This window comes from Hypomesus nipponensis, chromosome 20 (assembly GCF_054491055.1).
Source record: "Hypomesus nipponensis isolate SF chromosome 20, ASM5449105v1, whole genome shotgun sequence".
NCBI lineage: Eukaryota > Metazoa > Chordata > Actinopteri > Osmeriformes > Osmeridae > Hypomesus > Hypomesus nipponensis.
In genome coordinates this window covers 2,953,864-2,974,180 of record NC_140380.1, presented here as the reverse complement: position 1 = coordinate 2,974,180, position 20,317 = coordinate 2,953,864, and the positions used below count along the sequence as shown (strand labels likewise).

The 20,317-nt window shown below is 45.7% G+C and overlaps 1 protein-coding gene across 2 annotated transcripts in view; it reads left to right on the top strand.

Annotated features, from left to right (window-relative positions):
• Positions 1-1,495: 1,495 nt before the first annotated feature.
• gria1b (glutamate receptor, ionotropic, AMPA 1b) overlaps positions 1,496-20,317 on the top strand; it is a 45,205-nt gene continuing 26,383 nt past the window's right edge. For both annotated transcript variants that reach the window (XM_084683407.1, XM_084683406.1), the window contains exons 1-5: positions 1,496-1,580; positions 1,823-1,957; positions 12,563-12,802; positions 16,671-16,855; positions 17,702-17,755. In XM_084683407.1, the coding sequence (XP_084539533.1) occupies positions 1,496-1,580; positions 1,823-1,957; positions 12,563-12,802; positions 16,671-16,855; positions 17,702-17,755 (699 nt within the window). The remainder of the gene's footprint in view (positions 1,581-1,822; positions 1,958-12,562; positions 12,803-16,670; positions 16,856-17,701; positions 17,756-20,317) is intronic.

The window sequence follows — 20,317 nt, the reverse complement described above, 5'->3', positions numbered from 1 at the left end:
ACACACATACCATTAAGTCAGAGTCAGTCAGCGTAAACAGAAGCAGGTGATGATGATGTGGTTAGACATGGTGAGAGCACAGGTTGTACAAGGGCCCTTGGAACAGAGCTCCGGTCTGACAGGACACAGGCAGGAGAGAGTCAGCCTTGTGCCTGTGTAAACATGGTACAGTAGGCTGCATGGTATACTTGGTATAATTACATGTGAATGGGAGTGGGAATAGATAATTGTATAGATATACAGATATACAAATATGTAAATAGGCCTATAGTTTAAATAAATCCATCTTTGTCTGAGCACCTACTTTGGTAAAAGGTTGTAATTACCAAAACTGTTATCGTAACTAATCATCATGAGGCAAAAAAAAAAAAATTTCAAACATTCCAAACTTCCGAATTGAGTATGAGGATATTTTACATATTAACTAAGATAAGGGTCGGTTCTCAAAACACCTGGAGCGAACGTTACTGAAACAATCTGTCTCCGTGATTCCATAATCTATGATCACAGCAGCGCAAGCTGCAGCAGACCGGAGACCGGGGACCGGGGAGCGGGGGATGATGAGGCCAAATGCGCTCGTAATGAGCCTATTATCAGCCCCATCAGGCAGTCACCGAGCACGACCGTTAACTCGCTGCGCGCAAGGAGTCCCGATGCGCCTAGATTAGAGCCCGCGTGAGAGGTTTGAATTCGCGTGCCAGTTCAGATAAAAGCACGCCGTCTTGTAGTCAGATTTCTGCCACCGCAGCAAAAAAATTAACTGCGCTAATTACAGCAGCGTCTTAGAGACTAGACTACACATGTAGAAGTTAAGCCGTTAGGACAGGCTTCTCTGTGAGCAGATGCATTGGAGGTGAATGATCTGGGCTATACCTCTGTAGCCTACATGAAGTTGAAGTTACTATAATGAAACGGTTATTGTAATAATAAACTACTGTATGTAGTATTGAGACTACTAGGCCTGCCTCCTCTACCGACATTTAAAAAAAGTTTGTGTGTGTGTGCCTGCAGGCTATACAAGCACAACACAGCTCTTTCGTATATCTACATGCAATTATGTCGCGTGTAGAAATGTTTCATCCTGAAAAGATGAATCAGTCATTCCCAGTTTCTCTATCAACACCGATTAGTCAAACCGCTGCGCTTCCTGACAGTGAATGACAGTGCTGACGGAGGCCGAGAGAGCCGTGGTGACCTCCCATTACCACGCTGATATAACCGGAGTTTTTCTCACAGTCTATGTGATGATGTAGGTACGACTCTCTCTCTCAGTCGTAGTCGGCGCTTCGATTGGCATGGTTATTACCGCTGGCTCTGCGCGCACAGCAGGGAGAGCGAGAGAGTGGCTGAGGCAAAAGCTCCGCATTATCTTGTTAACCTCCATTACAATATGGATACGTTTTGAATCAACCGATACTGTTTTTTTGGAGGGAATTGGACACAAACCTGTGGATGGATTTTATTTCTTTGTTTTGTCGCCAATGCTAAAGGAAATATGCAGCAAAGCTTCATCTTGGTGTTTGTCAGTTTTTTGCTCGGATGTTGTCGTGGTACAAGTTTCCCAAGTAATATCAACATAGGTGAGCTTTACGAACACGTAATGACGTCTGTAATTCTCAATATGTAATCCATTAGCCGTTTGCCGACTATTTTGTCGTTTATATGAACGGCTGCGTAATGACAAGTGCACTCAAGTTTCACGACTGTCTTGTGTCGTAGGCTGCGTATTGACTTGTAAAACACATCCCCAACACGTTCTTTGAATCCCACATGTATGTAAAGCCTTGTTCTGTCAGGAATGACTTTTTTATCTGTTTCTTAGGTGGGTTGTTCCCAACCGGCTCTCACGAATATGAGGTGTTCCGGTTCGCCCTCTCGCGCCACCAGGACATCCCCAAGCTGGTACCGCAGGTGGATATGGTTGACACCAGCAGTAGCTTCGCCATGACATATGCCTGTAAGTATATCCCTTCACAGGGAACTGGGTAGCAGAGCCCAAATAGTCGAGGGCCCTCATCTTTTTGGACGCCTAGGAAACCCACTTCTAACTTAAACCTACGTAAACAGATCACCGTCCTGACTGCATTCTCTAGTGTTCGCAGTTCTTCATTCAGTATACCTACACTGCAGACTAAGGCATAGCTGCGTCCTTCTTGTCGTGTCTAGCATGCTGTCTCTCCGCGCAGAGGCGCGGGGCCGGTGGAGGTGTCAACGCGCTGCGGGCGAGCAACACCAATCTGTTGCTCTGTGATAACGTACGCGGTGTCCGGTGAGCCCTCTTTCATTGACTGGGCTTCGGAAATGAGTTCAGTCATTGTTGCTTGCAGTAGAAACAAAACATGTATTTGTTCTGGTTTATTCGCTTTTTCCTGTATTTACAATGAAGCAATGCATTTGTGATGCTGCTTAACACGAATCATTAAGACGAGCATAGTGTTGATCTACGCCGTCATATGCGCTGGCCGAATAGCGAGTTGTCCAAACTCAGTACTTAACATGCTGAACAAGTTCTGTTGGCAGCATCAGCTCATCTCTGCAGAAAGATGCCATGGACCAGTTCCAACGTTTTATCATTTCTGGCGTGCCTTTGTAGCGCTTGTTATTGAAAGCCTTTTGTCACAATTGTTGAAGCGCAAGGCAATACATTTGTAGTCTGCCTCTCTCTCCTGGTCTCCCCAGGGAACCAGTCCCTCCCTCCCACCTCTCTCTCCTGATTCAGTCCCTCAGTCTCTCTCTCATCCAGTCCTCCCTCTCACTCTCTAGGTGGTCCATTCCTCTTTCCCATTCTCATATTCTCTCTCTCTCTCTCTCTCTCTCTCTCTCTCTCTCTCTCTCTCTCTCTCTCTCTGTCTCTTTCACTCTGTCTCTCTCCCTGTCTCTCTCCCTGTCTCTCTCTCTGTCTCTCTCTGTTTCTCTCTGTTTCTCTGTCTCTCTCTGTCTCTCTATGTCTTTATCTGTCTGTCTGTCTGTCTGTCTGTCTGTCTGTCTGTCTGTCTGTCTGTCTGTCTGTCTGTCTGTCTGTCTGTCTGTCTGTCTGTCTGTCTGTCTGTCTGTCTGTCTGCCTCCTTGTCTCTCTGTCTGTCCTGGTGGAGAGAGACAGTCATTCAGCTGTCAGTCAGGACCTGCTGTAACACTGATGGAGCTGAGACCCTCCAGACAGCCTGCATTACTCACCAGCTTGCCTGATTGGGTGGCTGACTGACTGACTGGCAGGCTGGCTAGTTGGCAGGCTGGATGGTAGACTGGCTGCCTGGCTGGCTGGCTAACTGTTACCTGGCTACTGTATACCAGCTCAGAGCTGTACTGGTACCAGTACAGCTCTGTGTGTGTGGAACACACACTCCTTCATTCCGCCCCCTTAGAGGGAAGGAGAGGACCCAGGATGGAACCCTGAAGAGGGCAGGAGAGGTGAGGACTGTAGCTTTAAACTCCTCAAGACAATAAAAATGCAAATGATTGCAAAACCAAGTTATCACACAATTTGATAGTGAAATCATACATGATCACAACCAACTATGTAGACGGAAAAGTAAGGCTGCAACTAAGGATTATTTTAATAATCGTTTAATCTGTCAATAGTTTTTTCGATTAATCGATTGATAGGATAAAAATTGGGCTCAAGCCTTCGGCGAGCACAACCAATGTTCTCATTTATATTTATTGTTATTATTTTCCCACCCCAAAGGATCCCTCAATATTTGGACTACTTATACAACGTCGGTTTCAAAATGTTCGCCTTGGTCCTGATTGCGTTGCTTGTATAGGGATTTACGTTCCATCGTCATGGAGCCAACCAGTTAAATACTTATTTAGCACTCGCGTTGCTACCTGCATATACATACAGCTGGCAGCTGTGCTCCATTTTGCTCCTAGATTCAGACCAATCCCCGGTAAATTGTAGAGCTAGCTAACTCTTACACTTCTGTTGTGTGGGAATTGCAGCAGCTAACCAGTCGAAGGGCGTACAAAAATACAGTAGCACATTCCACAATTTCCCCATAAATGTTTACAATTTCCCCAGAAATTATACCCTCTCTAGTTTAGAGTGAAATGTTTCCAACCCTAAGATGACTTAGCTTAGGGGTGGCCAATCCTGGTCCTCGAGAGCCGCTGTCCTGCATGTTTTAGATGGTTCCCTGCTCAAACAAATAAACAAATAAATTGGTCGTTATCAAGCTTTGTGGAAGCCGGGTAATGACTATTAATTTGAATCAGGTGTGCTGGAGCAGGGAAACATCTAAAACATGCAGGACAGTGGCCCTCGAGGACCAGGGTTGGCCACCCCTGACTTAAGTCATACTGATTTCTCTGCCTCCGTCATGTGTTTCAGAACAACGTTACGGGTCTCTCCGATGGTCTTTCCTCTACCTCTGCTCCGCTTTGCTCGCTATTTTTATTTATTTTTTGCTCTGTTCTGCTCCACGCTCAACTCAACTTTTTTGAATACTCAAACATTTCCGCAACTTAATGAGTGGTGTAATATTCGTGCGACACAACAAATCGATAATGCAATTTGTCTCCAAAGCTTTTAATAATCAAATGTATCGATTTTATCGATTTGTTGTTGCAGCCCTAGTCAAAAGACCGAATGGAGCCAATCTTGCCATCCACCACAGTGAACTAAATTAGCCAAAGCTGGCCCCATGTCGATGTCCACAAGCAACACATTCAAAATACGCAAAGGTTGTGTGTCTCTGTCTCATCCTTCAAATGTTGATCCTGGTGGTGAGGGAGGAGGTGGTCCTGACCAGCGACCTGGCCACAGTCAAGCCAGCAGAGGGCGCTGCTGAGGCTGGGAGGGGGAACGGGACAACAGGAAGTGAGACGTTGATGAGGGACTGAAGCACATGGAGAAACAAGAGAGAAAGAGAGCGAACGAGAGACAGAGAGAGAGACAGAGAGAGACAGAGAGAGACAGAGAGAGAGACAGAGAGAGAGAAAGAGAGAGAGAGACAGAGAGAGACAGAGAGAGAGAGAGAGAGAGATGGAGAGAGAACAAGAGAGAGGGAGAGTTAAAGGCTGGAAAAATACATTGAGAGGGAAATGATAGAAAAAGGCATAGAGAAAGAGAGAAGTAGGGAAGAGAGAGAGCTGTCACTGAGCTGTCTATAATTAGTCTTGAGGGAACATTCCCTGTGAGGTGTTGTGGAGTCATTCATGGTATCCCTGGAAAGGGTGACAGTGGATGTGCACTTCCTGTCAGCAGATCTGCACTTCCTGTCAGCCTGCTCCCATGCTGTCACCCCCCCCCCCCCATCAGCCTGCAAGCAACCAGCCAGTAAAAAGAAAGCTTGACTCAACAAGTAATAACAATCATCCACCAATCAATTAGCCAGTTATTACCAAAACTGTCAGTAACTGCCAGGCAATAAACAACCAACCAGTAAATAATCAGACTGTAAACAACCAGGCTGTAAAAAAAAAAAAGCTGGTACACAATCAGCCGGTAAGCCAGCATGCCACTGGAGCCAGCAGGCAGAATGAGTCAGTGTGCTGCCAGGCTGGACTGTCTTCCAGGGCTGGCTGGGAGTCCCAGTCCCCAGTGTTTGGTTCCCAGTCTGATGTTGTCCGCAACTGGTTGATGCTGTCTACCACTGTGCCAAAGCCCCTCTTTATCAGCGATGGGCAGATTGTATCCGAGTTCTCGGATGTTTACTGGAATGAAAACAGCACCGTGGAACACAGTAGTACTAACAGGTGACAGCGTCACTGGCTGGCTAGTTTATTGACTGCCAGGATGGTTGACTGGCAGGCTGGTTGACTAGCAGGCTGGTTGACTAGCAGGCTGTTTCACTGGCTGGGTTACTGACCTGATGACTAGTTGACTGGCAGGCCGGTTTAATGGCTGGATGAGTGGATGGCTGGATGAGTGGATGGCTGGTTGACTGGCAGGCTGGTTTTCTGGCTGGTTGACTGGCAGGCTGGTTGACTGGCTGGCTGGTTAGTAGAGCAGTCAAAGCTGTGTGGCATTACAGTACGCAGGTAAGAGTTCACGTGCTTGTTTAAGCAGCTATTCCTGATTGATTAGATATAATTGGATATGAGAAGTATATGTATTGTTTGCATGTGTGGAGATGGGGATTGGTACTGTATAATTCAGTTTGTGTGTGTTTGAGTTTGTGCTATGGGTACATGTATGTAAATGGTAAATAACTGTATGTGTGTTCATGTGTGTGTGTGTGCATTTTGTGGCATGCACAAGTGTGTGTTTTTGCCTGTGTATGTGAGTCTGTGTTTGTGTGTGTGTAAGCGTGTGTGTGTTAGCACAGGGCAACGCCTCTGAGAACTCATTTTGAATCCATTATTCATCCTATCATTACTGGAGTGATTAGACTGTGTTGTTGAAGAGCTGCTGTTAACTGGGGTCTGCTCTGTGCTAGCAGCTTTTGTTAAAAAGCCATTTATGTGAGATGAGAGTGACAGTGTGTGGGTGTGTGTGTGTGTGTTTATGCTTGTGGATCCGCATCAGTGTGTACATGTGTATGTTTGTGCCAGCCTCTGTGTGTGTGTGTGATGACAGGGCAGCAGGGTAGGCACTCTCCAGAGTCAGGACAGAGTAAAGCTACAGATTAGCATATCAAGGCTGTATCTGCAGTTCAGGTGACAGCACCACAAAACAAGCTGGGTGGGTAGTGTAGGACAGGGGTAGGCAACCCTGGTCCTCGAGGGCCGCTGTCCTGCACGTTTTAGATGTTTCCCTGCACCAGCACACCTGATTCAAATGAATGGTCATTACCCGGCTTCCACAGAGCTTGATAACTACCCATTCATTTAGGTGGGTAGTGAGGTTGTTGTTTAGGATGTTTCAAAATAACGTGTTGGTTAGGATAGTCCAAAATAGGTTCCAAAAACCAGGTTCATTCCACTACAGGGCTCACACTCTCCCCGAGTACAAATCACTCACCTGTTCCTCATCAGCAATCACCACCAGTACTTCAGCACACACCTCAGTTACTCGTTGTCGAGCCTTGAACATGGTAAAGGACTCCTTACCTGCTCGACTTTTAACAGTTTAAATAAGCTTAATTCTTCTGTCTCTCACATTTCTTTCCAGCGTTCTCCTCATCTTCTTGTGAGTGCCTTGTCCAATAAACTACCATTCTCACCAGGCGTCTGTCTTTCAGTCTGGTTTTTCCAGACTACTGCTCACACAGATACCTTGTTGGAGTCACGTATGTCTCCACTATTGTACATGTGTGTGGTAATTTACTGATTTCAAAGGAAAGTGTTCTTGTTATTAAATAGAATGCCTTAAGCAGTGCACTGCTGCCTGCAATTCTAAGAGCTTTTTTTTTTACCCATTTAATTGCCAACTAATATGGTCAAGACCCCAGGCCAGAATTTGGAAAGAAAGTAGGTTTTGGTTGTTTTCAGTGTGTTTGGCACATAGAATTGAGTTTTTCTTTTTAATACTTTTTTTAGATTGTTTGAGGATTGCAGTACCTCAAATGCAGGACATGGAGTTGTCTCAAGGTTCAAGTTAATTTCTTGTGTTTTTGCTTTCAAACCAGTTTTCTTTTTAATTTTCATTTGGGTTTTTTAACTTTCTGAACTTCTTTTGCAGCATTGTGAAAGACCCTGTTCATATCACTGACAGCCATCTCAACACCATCACCAATGTAAAAAACAGTTGAATTGAGGGCCATTGTGAATTTTGTCACTGCGTCCCATGTGGAGGTTTGGTTAAGTTTGTCCAGCTCAGATGGCTCAAACAGTATGCTTTTATCTCTGTTTTCATAACCACATTGGTGGTCCGAGAGTAGGGTTTGCTGCCTGACAGTGAGTGCATTGAAAGTGGAGAGGGTCCATGTCAGGGACTGCATAGTCAAGGACACTGCATCCAAGTTCTAGTGAATCCCCCTAAGGAGTCCCCTTTGATCTTACCATTTAGTAATGCTGGCGACACACTACGGGATAATTGGGCCAATTTTGCCCCTTCCGACAATCCTAGTTAACACCCGGATTATCTTGATGGTTCTACAGATTATTTTATCAAACGTTCCCTTGGTGTGAGGTGTGTCGAGAGTGACCGAATCTGCTTGGAAGGACGTCGGAGGCACCCCAATCGCGAATCCTAAATATTCAACATGTTGAATATCCTGATGTGTGGGGGGAACCCCGAGGACAAACACAGAGTTTATCACGTGAAACGAAACAATATCCAATCAGAAAGCAAGCTGAGAGAAGACAGAAGCATAACAAACGGAGTCATGGTGCAACACAAAGTTAAATGGAATTGATTTGTGGCAACAGCGAACCCTTTTCTTTTTTTCTGTGAATTTTCTGTGAAAATAATTATAAACACTATCATCGCAATTTCTTCCTGCATATAGTCCGCCATGCTTATTCTTAAGTCTCGACAGATTTTGCGAGATTTCTTGTGTTAACAGTCGGGACACTGGTTGGAAATCTGTTTGTGTGTGGTGTGCTGTCTTTGTCAAATCATGGCACACCACTCACTGTAGGAGCAAAACGGCTAATTCTACGATTTTTTGTCCTCATGTTTGTGGTCTTTCACAGTTTGAAAATCTTATAAGGTAAAAAAAATCATTCAGTGTGTCCCCAGCATAAGTAGAAGCCTGGGGTTCAAAAGAGATGAACTCCCGAGATGAACTTTGGACTAAGGCCAAACACATGGGTGGTGCTATGTGGGTCTCAATGGTCAGATTCGGATCCTGTCTCTCTCTTTGTCTGTCTTTCTGTCTCATTCCGTCTCTATCTCTAACTCTCTCTCTGTCTCTCTCTGTCTGTTTGTCTGCCTGATTCTGTCTTTCTCAGCTCGGAGAACCCGCAGCCTCTTCTTTCCCTCCGCTCTTTATCCCTCCTATCTCCTGGCTTCCTCCATCCTCTGCCCCCCCCCCCTCTTCGCCGCCCAGGGGAGCAGTCAGACAGAACACCCTGGCTACCCCCAGGCAGGAAGGGAAGTTGTCCAATTAGACTGTGTTTGTTGTCTCCTCTTCTCAAGATGAAGACATCCAGATGAAGGAACAGGAGGAGAACAGATGTACGATCCTCCATCCTCCCTGATGTATCTCTGTCTGCTGCTCAGTCTCTTTCATCTCCAACTTGTCAAGATGTTCCTCCACTTCAGACAGGCGCTGTTTGTTAATCGCTCCTCCCTGATGCACACACACACTGACACCTGTTCTTAACATCACATAATCAGCTGTGGTTCCCTGGGAAAGGACCCGGTTAGATTGTGAGGGGTGAATGCAGTAGAAGTCTGCATTGGTTACTCTGTAATCCTTGTAGTGCATTGACAGACAGAAGCAGTTAATATCTCCCAGTCAGGTGGATGGAATCAAGGCTTCGATTTGCTGGTAGTGTCAGTGACATCTTCCTGCTGTGAGAAGTTGATTGGCTGCTGTGGTCCCTGCATCCGCTGGATTTATTTGTCTTGGTATCTGAGATCCTTCCTCCTATTACATACCTGAGGAGTGAGTTTCGCCGATACACAGGTTACACTATGCACACACAGAGGACAATAATAAATCAACAGTAAAACCAACACCAAAAAACACTCCTCTACGTAAGAGTGCACTGTTTCCCTCCAAAATATGTTCAAACTTAGAAATAACTTTCATTGCCTTGTTAAAAAACGCATTCCAGCCTTATTTTAGCCTTCACCAGTGATGTAAACACAACAGTAACATTTTGCACTACCCCAGTGTCTACCCTCCATTTTATACTGCAGTAGAACTGTCAACTTGGCCTGTCCCAACCAAAGATTTACAAGTTTACACTTAGCTCACTCTTTTTCCGGTAGGGAGAATAAACCCTGAGATACTTAAAACATCTCCCACAGGCTGGAGCAGCTCATTTAATAAAAAAACAGTATACTCAGTCTGTCACATTACTTGAAGCAATGGAAAACTGTTTCCCTGGACTCACAAAAAGAACCAGTGCTCTCAGTTTGTGGATCCACAGTTTGTAGATTGAAACAAAAGCATTTGCTGCCACATCAGATAAATAGATAGATAGATAAATCGATGGATGGATGGATGGATGGATAGATAGATAGATAGATAGATAGATAGATGGATGGATGGATGGATGGATAGATGGATAGATGGATGGATAGATAGATACTTTACTGATGCCTCAGAGGGACATTTTTATGTCCATGTACAGGGATAATTCAACATCCACCATGCAACATCCGCCACTGTAAGTACCCCACCCACTTAGTCAACGGTGGATTATGCAGTGCTCTCCAGGCTGGTCGCTCCTTTGTTTGTAACCCCAGCGTGGCCCTCCATGGGGTGTCAACTCGGCCTTGACTGGTCCGTATGCTTGATTTGCCCCATCACCTCCCTTAGTCTGTTTGCCAGAGCATTGGAGAGAATTTGGTAATCAGTGCAAAGCAGTGTCACAGGTCTCCAGTTCTTTATCTCGGATCCCCCTTTTTTGGCAACCATGTTAGGACGGCCCTCCTGCACCTCAAGGGTAACACCCCGCTGTTCAGACTGTCATTTGTGACCTCAAGCATGTTCGCCCACTGTTCGCCCACTGTTGTCCAAAAATACTTTGAACCCTACAGGGAGTCCATCCATCCCAGGAGCCCTGCCACTCTGCATGCCCTGCAGTGCATGTAACAGTTCCTATGCAGTCAGAGTGCATGCAAGATGCACATTTGCCTCTACACATGAGGAATTCTGTCATAGAACCACCTTGACTCCTCAGAGTCGTCTCTGCTCACCAGCATACAGATCATCAGTGTAGAACTCCGCAGCTCTTTTCCATACTTCAGGAAAAGCAATTTTTTTCCTCCAAACCAAAGAAGAACTTTGAAGGGGCATCCATTTTAAAGATATTCTGAAATCTAGATCTCACCTCTGCTCAAATATCCAGCAGGTCTATCAATTTGGCCTCTTTAGCTTTGAGCACCTGAATGTGGCTTCTTTGTCCTTTTTTGTCAGCATGAGCTTAGAACTCAACGATATCCGTCTCTAGAGCTTTAATCGATTAGAATATCTTTCTAGTTACATTGAAAGTGTACTGTGAATTGCTGGGCTTGGATCACCCTTGCAGTTTATGCGTATAAACTGTGACTTCTGACACCTCTACTTCTCTTGAAAATAACAAAAACACTTCCTAAAATGTAATTATTATTATTAAATATAAATCTAGTAAAGAGATGTTAAAATGCCAATAAGCAATTATTGGCTTTACAGAGTTAATGAAAACAACCTCTTTGACCAGGCTGTGATCTCAGAACCCCACTAGACACATGTGACTTGTGATTGAAGCAGTATATTCTGTCCAACCTAGCCAGAGAGATGGTATTATCTCTAGCAAGCGCCCAAGTGTATTGTCTGTTACCATTTACATTTCGGCATACATCACACAATTCAATTATTCATTCATAATTACAGAGAGAGAGAGAGATACCAGCAGAGAGAGAGACAGAGAGATCGACAAAGAGAGAGACCAGCAGTGAGGGAGACAAAGAGGTAGACAGAGAGAGAAAGACCAGCAGAGAGACAGGCCAGCCCAATGCTGAGACCAGCTGTTGTCCCTACAGCAGTATAGTTAGCAGCTCTGTGCTCTTTATAAATAAACACCCTGTCAGAGCCAGGCAGACACCCGGGATGACGTGTGTGTGGTGTGTGTGTGTCTCTGTGTGTTTAAGTGATGTGTGTCTGTGTGTGTGTATGTGAGTAGTGTGTCGCCTGTGACTCTGGCAGATTGTGAGTCTGTTCTGGGAAGAATATGGTGATGATGAGGTGTGACAGAAACCTTGTTAGCATGGTGGAGGAATTAGCCATGAGGCTGGGCACACACACACGCACGCACTCACTCACTCACTCACACACACACACACACACACACACACACACACACACACACTTTCACACACAAACACTCACTACACTCTCCAACATTCACACGTGCGCACACACACACACACACACATACTTATGCAAGCTCACATATACACACAAACACACACCTTCTTACACACAGGGACAAACAGGACCTCTCATCAGCTCTTGGTATCAAGTGTAACATGGTGTCTGACCTCCACCAGTGTTCTGCTGCTTTGGGCCAAAAAGGAACAATTCACCCCAAATTAAACATTTGGTCAGATGTTGTTTAGAGACTAGAGTGTAGAAAATCCCCTCCCCACCTCTTCTCTCCCTTCCACTCCCCTTCCCTCTGCCCTCTCTCCTCCTTCCTCTTTTCTCCTCCCCTCTCCTCATCTCACCTCTTCTCGCCTCCTCTTCTCCTTATGTAGAACTCTCCTCTCCTCCATCACCAGAAGGAGCCTCATGAAGGATAACTAGCTAACAAAGCGACCAGCAGGGAGATGCAACATAGATGGACAGACATGTGCAGATAGAGAGAGATGAAAAGGACGAACCAGATGAAAGAGAGTAGCAGATGGAGGCCGCTGTCTGAAATCACATCCTCTTCTCCCTGGGACATTCTCTATTCTCTCTCATTTGTTGTTATTTTGGTAGTAATCTTTGCACATTCCATTTTGTTTTTCTCTGAAACTCACTAACCTCTCCTCCCCTGTCCCCCTTCTCTTCCTCTTCTTTCTCCTCCTCTCCTCCAGTCTGTTCTCAGTTCTCCAAAGGCGTGTACGCCATCATGGGTCTGTATGACAGGAAGACCATGAACATGCTGATGTCGTTCTGCGGGGCGCTGCACGTGTGTTTTGTCACGCCCTCCTTCCCCATCGACACCAACAACCAGTTTGTGATACAGCTGCGACCAGAACTGCAGGAGCCTCTCCTGGCTCTGGTCCAGCACTATCAGTGGACCCGCTTCACCTACATGTACAGCTCCGATTCAGGTGAGACACACAGAGAGAGACTCTGCTCTGCCCTCCACCCACTCTCACTCTCACTCTCACTCTCACTCTCACTCTCACTCTCACTCTCACTCTCACTCTCACTCTCACTCTCCCCTCCCCTCATGATATATGTACAGAATGTGCATACTGTGTGTACAGTATCCCTGCATTATAAATGTGATGAAGTAACAACACTCGTCAAGTCTGCCCCAGGTAACAGTGTAAATCTACTATGTACAAACACACACATATCTGAGCATACATTTACACACACAAACACCTGAACTTGTGTGGCCAAGGGTTCATAGTGCCGTGTTAGCAGGTTGTGTTGAGATCTGTGTGTCACCCTGGATAAATGATAAGCGGTTGTTGATGAACCATCACTTCCACAGGCCTGTATCAAAACGTTGCACATAAACATAATATGTGTGTGTTTGCATGTGTGTGCACATGCGTATGTATTACTCATGCTTGGTTAGCGGCAGTGGTGAAATGTTGCCCCATGGCACTCATATTCTCATACCGTGGAATGTGTGTTTGTGGCCATTTTGTGCTTGGCCGGGCATATTGCACCATACTGTGTGTCTGTGTCCCATGAGAGATAGGCTGAGACCCTGGTGGGCTTGTTATCACTCAGTCAGCATTGAGCGTGGATGTGCTCAGAGTATTGGAACGTCACACACACACACATACACTTACACACACATACACACATGCAATGTTTAAGAATATGTCAGTATCTAGTTCAACATATAGATAGTGTGTGTATGTGCGTGTGCATGTGTGTGGAAGGAGGAGTATGACAGAACGTTCTGTCTGATTTGTCTTCATGTAGTATGACACATGTGTTTCCTGATAGCCCACTCAGCTGGCTGTAATTGGTTCAAACCAAGTTTGTATTTCCTGGTCTTCTGCTGCTATGGACAAACTGCTGCTGAACTTATTTATCTCAAACCAGGAAGTTGAGGTCGATGACCTCATCATGATACGTTTAAAGTGAATGCATGCTGCCTGCTGGTTGGCCCAGGCTTGTTGCCTGGATACAGCCCCATGGCACAGTCTGCAGTTATTAGCCGCTCTAACTCTTTTAGGAAACAACTTGTGTGTGCGTGTGGATGTGTGTGGTGTGTATAAGTGTGTGTGTGTGTGTGTATATATGCATGAGTGCATGTGTATATGTGTGTGTATGTGTGAGTGCATTTGCGTGTGTACGTGTGTGTGTGCATGTGTGTGGTAGTGTGCATGTGTGTATTTGTATGTGTGTGTGTAAGAGTGTGTATTTGCGTGTACGTGTGTGTGCGTGCATGGTGGAGCAGGTGTGACGGAAGGTTGAGGATAGCGACAGCAGACAGGATCCAGGGAGATGGGTCTCCTTGTCAATCATCATGTCCGTCTCACTGGCTTAGCTCTGCAGCGTTTTCATCCTCCAGCCTCTCTCTGTCTCTCTCCCTCCCTCTCTCTTCTATCTATCTATCTATCTATCTATCATCTGTCTATCTGTCTGTCTGTGTGTCTGTCTGCCTGCTTATCTTTCTGCTTATCTGTCTGTCTGTGCTGAGAAAAAGAGTGTTGTCATCTAAATGATCTATTGCTGTACATAAACCAGGATGGATTTGTACGTGTACAGTACCAGTCAAAGGTTTGGACACATGTTCCCATTCTGTTACTGTGTATAACAGTTGTATCTATGTAGATATGGTTACATGAGCAGCAAGTTAACCACGGTTTAAACTAGACACAGTAGCAGGTTAACCATGGTTTAAACTAGACACAGTAGCAGGTTAACCATTTAAGCCCATCCCCAGTCCCTACATGCTGGAGTCTCTTCTCCATGCTGCTCCAGTATTTTTAGAAAATGATATGCACCACTAATGTTTATGCAAATCAGATTGAGAGGGAAGGAGATTAGTGTCTATATTTATAATTTCTTCCCAGACCTGGGTGTCACTTCCCTCTCCTGCTCAGGAGAGCAGCGGCTGTTCTGAGGAGATTAAAACGGTGCTGCTGGCGTCTGCTGCAAGCGGATCACACACTCAACATACTCATAACTCAACACACTCATAACTCAACACACTCAACATTTTCATAACTTAACATGTTTAATACTCAACACACTCATAACACAACACACTTAACATATTCATAACTCAACACACTCATAACTCAACACACTCATAACCCAACATACTCATAATTCAACATACGCATAGCTCAACACACGTATAACTTGACACACTCAACACATGCATAACAACGCATGCATAGTTCGACGCACTCAACACACACCTAACCCAACACACTCATAACTCAACACACACCTAACCCAACACACTCGTAACTCAACACACCCATAACTCAACACACTCGGAACTCCACACACTCGGAACTCAACACATGCATAACTCAACACAGTCGTAACTCAACACGCTCGTAACTCAACACATGCATAACTCAAAACACTCATAACTCAACACACTCGTAACTCCACACACTCGTAACTCAAAACACTCATGACTCAACACACTCACACACACTGAACACACTCAACAGAATGCACCCAACCAACTCAATACAGAGGAGGTGGCACAGGAGACAGGCAGATCCAGGGTTAGCAGGGCCGCAGTGTGGCAATGACATGAGTGCTTAGCGACGAGCGTGGCATTCAGCCCAGAGAGCAGCTGTGAGGACTGTCACTTCTGGTCTGGAGGGGAGGGGACAGGCTTTGATGTCAGAGTTTCACTGAATACTGGTAGGAACACATATGTTCGCACACATACTCTCCTCTTTGACACACACGTACAGTATGTATTCTCTCTCTCTCTCTCTCTCTCTCTCTCTCTCTCTCTCTCTCTCTCTCTCTCTCTCTCTGTCTCTTTCTGTCTCTGTGATGGGGGCAAATAAAGGGGGGTAGGATAAATGAAGAGAGAAAGCAAGCGATAGATGGGGGTGTAGAGAGAGATAAAAGGAGAGAGAGATGGACAGGAAGAGAGGGGAGATGGATAGGCTTACCCTTGGTTTGCAAGAGACATAGGGCCTATTTGAACTGTTGATATGAAAGCTATAATTCTGTGTGAGTATGAGTATGCATGCGCGTGTGTCTGTGTGCTGGGTGTGTGTGTGTGTCAGTGTTGGGCGTCTGTGTGTGTGTTGAGGTATTGATGAGAGCCTGTCTGAGTTCTGAGTTCTAAGTACCACTACCTCAAAGGGAGAAGTGTGTGTGTCTGCATGTGTTCGGGTGTCTTTGTGTACCTGTGTGTGTGGATGCCAGAAGTGTGTATGTGTGCCTGTGTGCACAACCTTGGGTGCATGTGGGCACCTGTGTGTGTGTATGCCAGTAGGTGTATGTGTGTGTGTGTGTGTTACTGGATAAGTTCTCTCAACTTCACACCCCCTCCTGGCTGTAATCACCCCAGACTTGGCTGTACATATTCAGATTAAATGACTTCAAACACATCTCTCTCTCTCTCTCTCTCTCTCTCTCTCTCTCTCTCTCTCTCTCTCTCTCTCTCTCTCTCTCTCTCTCTCTCTCTCTCTCTCTCTCTTTAACTCTTTGTGTCTGTCTCTTCTTTCCCTCCCTCTCTTCTCTCTTTCTCTCTCTCCCCTTGTCTTTCTTCTTCTGGTGTAAAACACTTTGCCTCTCCCTCTGCGGTGTTGAAAGGGAGACGAGCCATTTGAAATGTTAACACACACGCACGCACACACACACAAATACACTCTCTCTCTCTCTCTCTCTCTCTCTCTCACACACACACACACACTAGCTGCCTTTATATACACAAGACATCTACATATATTTTTTTGAGACTAGCACACATACTGGCTGACTTTGTGTGCGTGTGTGCATGTTTGTGTGTGTGCGTTTGTGAAGGTTTGACCGTGCTCCAGAGGATCCTAGACATGGCCTCAGAGAAGACGTGGCTGGTTACGTCGGTGAACCTGGACACGCTGACGGAGGCCTCCTTTCTCAAGGTCATGCAGGACTTGGAGAACAAGAAGGATTACCATGTCATTCTGGACTGTGAACTGGAGAGACTTAACTCCATCCTCAACCTGGTACTGATCACAAGGAGAAGGAGGAGGATGGTGGTGGTGATTATGACAGGCAGAAAGACAGGCAGGCAGAGAATCAGACAGGCAGGGAGACAGATAGGCAGAGAGACAGACAGGGATGGAGACAGACAAAGAGTGACAGGGAAAGAGACAGAGAGAGAGAGAGAGACAGACAGGGGAAGAGACAGAGAGAGACAGAGAGACAGGCAGACAGGTGAGAGACTGAGAGACAGACAGGCAGAGAGTCTGATAGACAGGCAGACAGGTAGAGAGACAGACAGAATAGTGCTGAGCAGAGCAGGGTAGTGAAGCTGTCTACTGCTTCACAGTGAGTTGTGTTCAGGGAGGCAGGTGTTTGGTAGCTGCAGAGATGCAGTGGGTTGTGCATGTTGTCATTAGAGTACCAATTAACACTGTGATGCTGACAGGTGCCAGATCCTCCTCCTTGCTCTTGTATTTGTCTCTCCTCTCGTCTTCCCTCCCCTTCTTTCCTCTCCCCTCCTCTCCCCTTCTTTCCTATTTTCTCCTCTTTTCTCTCCTCTCCTATCCTCTCCCATCCTCTCCCCTTCTTTCCCCTCCTCTCCTTTCCTCTCCTCACCCCTCCTCGCTACTCCTCTCAGCCAGATGTCTTCCTGCTGAGCTAAGATATTCTAGTCCAGCTGAGACGACAGAAGATGAGAAATTAATTCCTCAAAGAGGCGACCAATTAGCTGGTATCTGTAAGAAGGGGAGTTCTGGGGCTTGCAGCCGGCCACGTCTGTAATGAAATGACTTTATCATCATTAGCAGGAAGGCGGGAATCATAATTGGAACATCATTTCCTCTCCCGTGTTTCTCTTCCTCCTCCAGATTGCTGCTCAAAAGAAGAACCTCAAAAACTACCACTATATACTGGCTAATCTGGTGAGTGTGTGTGTGTGTGTGTATAAGTGTCAGTGTGCATGCCTCTTTGTGTGTGTCTTTGTGTGTGTGTGACTTCTCTCCCAAACCAACTTGTTAAGACTCCAGGCCTTGCGTGATGAAAGCTATTTCCTTCCCTCTACGTCTTTTGGAAGTGAGTCACTAACGGTCCTGCTTGGAGTCCAACATGATGAGAAATCAATGTGCAACAGCCTGAACCAGAGATTGGTTTATCACAGTAAAAAGGGCCATCATGAGCTACAGAGAAACAGATTACAGCTTCTCTCCCATACATGGACCTAAAACATCTGAGCTGATCGTTTCCTCTCCTGCAGAATGAACAGGGGCCGATTGTTCAGTATAATCAATACTGGCATTGTTCCATCTCCCTCTTTATGTTCACTGGCTCTGTGTTTGTGTGTGCATGTGTGTGTGTCATTGTGCAATGCACAAGACAAAACGTGGTTTGGAGAGATTGCTGCATACCTACTGAGCAAATTGTGAATTAGAATCTACCCCTGCAAGACATAGATGGGCAGAGAGCCTTCTGCTGCAGTGAGTGTTTGCGTGTTTGTGTGTGCGTGTATGTGTGTGCAAGTGAGTGTACATTCATGAATACTCCATCAGAGTGTTTATGTATTTCAATGTGTATGTTTGTTTTCTATGCATATTTTAACAGCGCTTGCCACAGTCTTCCATTATTAATGAGCTCAATTCATCAGTTCATGTTTTTATGCATCGACCCCCCTTAAATTTGAGTGGGGGAGTCATTACCACGGTTCCTCCAATTGAAATGATAAATGCTAGGATGCCAAGTCAATTTCAGAGCTTGTAGCAGAAGTGGTAGGAGGAAAATCCGCTTGTAGTTAACTTTCACCCTGGAGCGACAAGCAAGCATTAGCCTCCGTCCCCAGAGGTGTGAACCAGGCATTGTTAGCCTTGGTGTGTGTCGTTAGCCTAGTGTTAGTTAAGATTAGCCTAACAATAGCCTCGGTCCATAGAGTTTTACAAATGATGGTACCGTTAGCTTCAGCCTCCAGAGGTTTGTAACCGATACCGTTAAAGGTGGGGTAGGCAATGTTGTTGAGAAGCACTTTTTGTCATATTTGCCTTAATAAACTTCACATCTTGATAGCAACCAGGGAGTCAGGTGGCTGAGCGGTGAGGGAATCGGGATAGTAATCAGAGGGTTGCCGATTCCCGGCCTTGCAAAATGACGTTGTGTCCTTGGGCAAGGCACTTCACCCTACTTGCCTTGGGGAGAATGTCCCTGTACTTACTGTAAGCCGCTCTGGATAAGAGTGTCTGCTAAACGACTACATGTAAATGTACCAATACATAAATAGGTGTGACGGTAATATGAAATGTATCCGACATCTGTAGGTGTCGTAAGACTGTAATAAACATAACCAATCATTAAGCCATACCCTGACTAATGCTTGGACAGGCTATCTGTCTGTCTGTCTGTCTGTCTGTCTGTCTGTCTGTCTGTCTGTCTGTCTCACTCTGCCTCTGCAGTCAATGCGCGTCACTATAGTTTTGTGAGAGTGGCTGTGAAGGGAGGGGGTGGGATATTATGGGTTGAATTGTTTGGAATTGAAGCAAAAATAGCTAGCTTTGCACAACTTGCCTACACAACCTTTAACCTAGCGTTAACCTGGGGTGAGCCTCATTCCATGAAGGTTTATGTGGTACCATTAGCCTAGCATTAGCTTCAGCCACCGGAGGTTTGTAACCGATACCGTTAACCTAGTGTTAGCTTGGGGTTAGCTTCATTCCCAGCTGGTTGCATACAGTCAGTCAGCTGCTCTCTCATTTCTCTCCAGGGGTAGTTCAGTCCTCGGTATTTGTGGAACAAGGGGAGATTGGTCTGCACAATGCTGAGTCAGCCTGAGTAAAGCAGCGAGTTAGCTGCCTTCCCGCTATCTGGCTTCAGCTCCAGGGCTAGCTGGAGGCTGGGAAACAGACAGGAGGAGATCGGATTAAAAATTACTCCGGAGGTCTAGAAGCTGTACTTAACGAACTACCTCCACCATTCATCACCAGGCCCAGAGAACACCCACCCTAACTCAGACTCCACCGTGAGGATTGTTAAATTCATAATTGGATTGTGCTATAAGACAAAACACACTAAGAGAGCAATTGTACAAGTAGGACTTGTTAGCGTATAATTGGATCATGTAATGAAGGGGTTTTGGGGTTGGGGGGAAGGAGGATGGTGGGGGTCTGACAGCCCATGAATAATGACGATCTTAAAAGCTGTAAGATGCAACGCTATGTGTGTGTGTAGGATCCCTGGGGTTCTGCACCATGTGGAAAGAGATTGCCCTAGGGCACACAGACACACACAAACACACTCCCACATACACCCAAGCTCTCAGACTCAAAGGATGGTAATTAAATCCACATAAAACCAGAAGGATTCTCCCACCTGGTAGCCAATCAGATGTTACAGTCAATCAAACAGCACAATAAAACATCCAATGATGGCTCAGAGCAGTGTGCTTCCTCATTCTATAGGTCAACTTCAGTAAACATAGTCGTTTAAAGGGACAGTGCACAGTT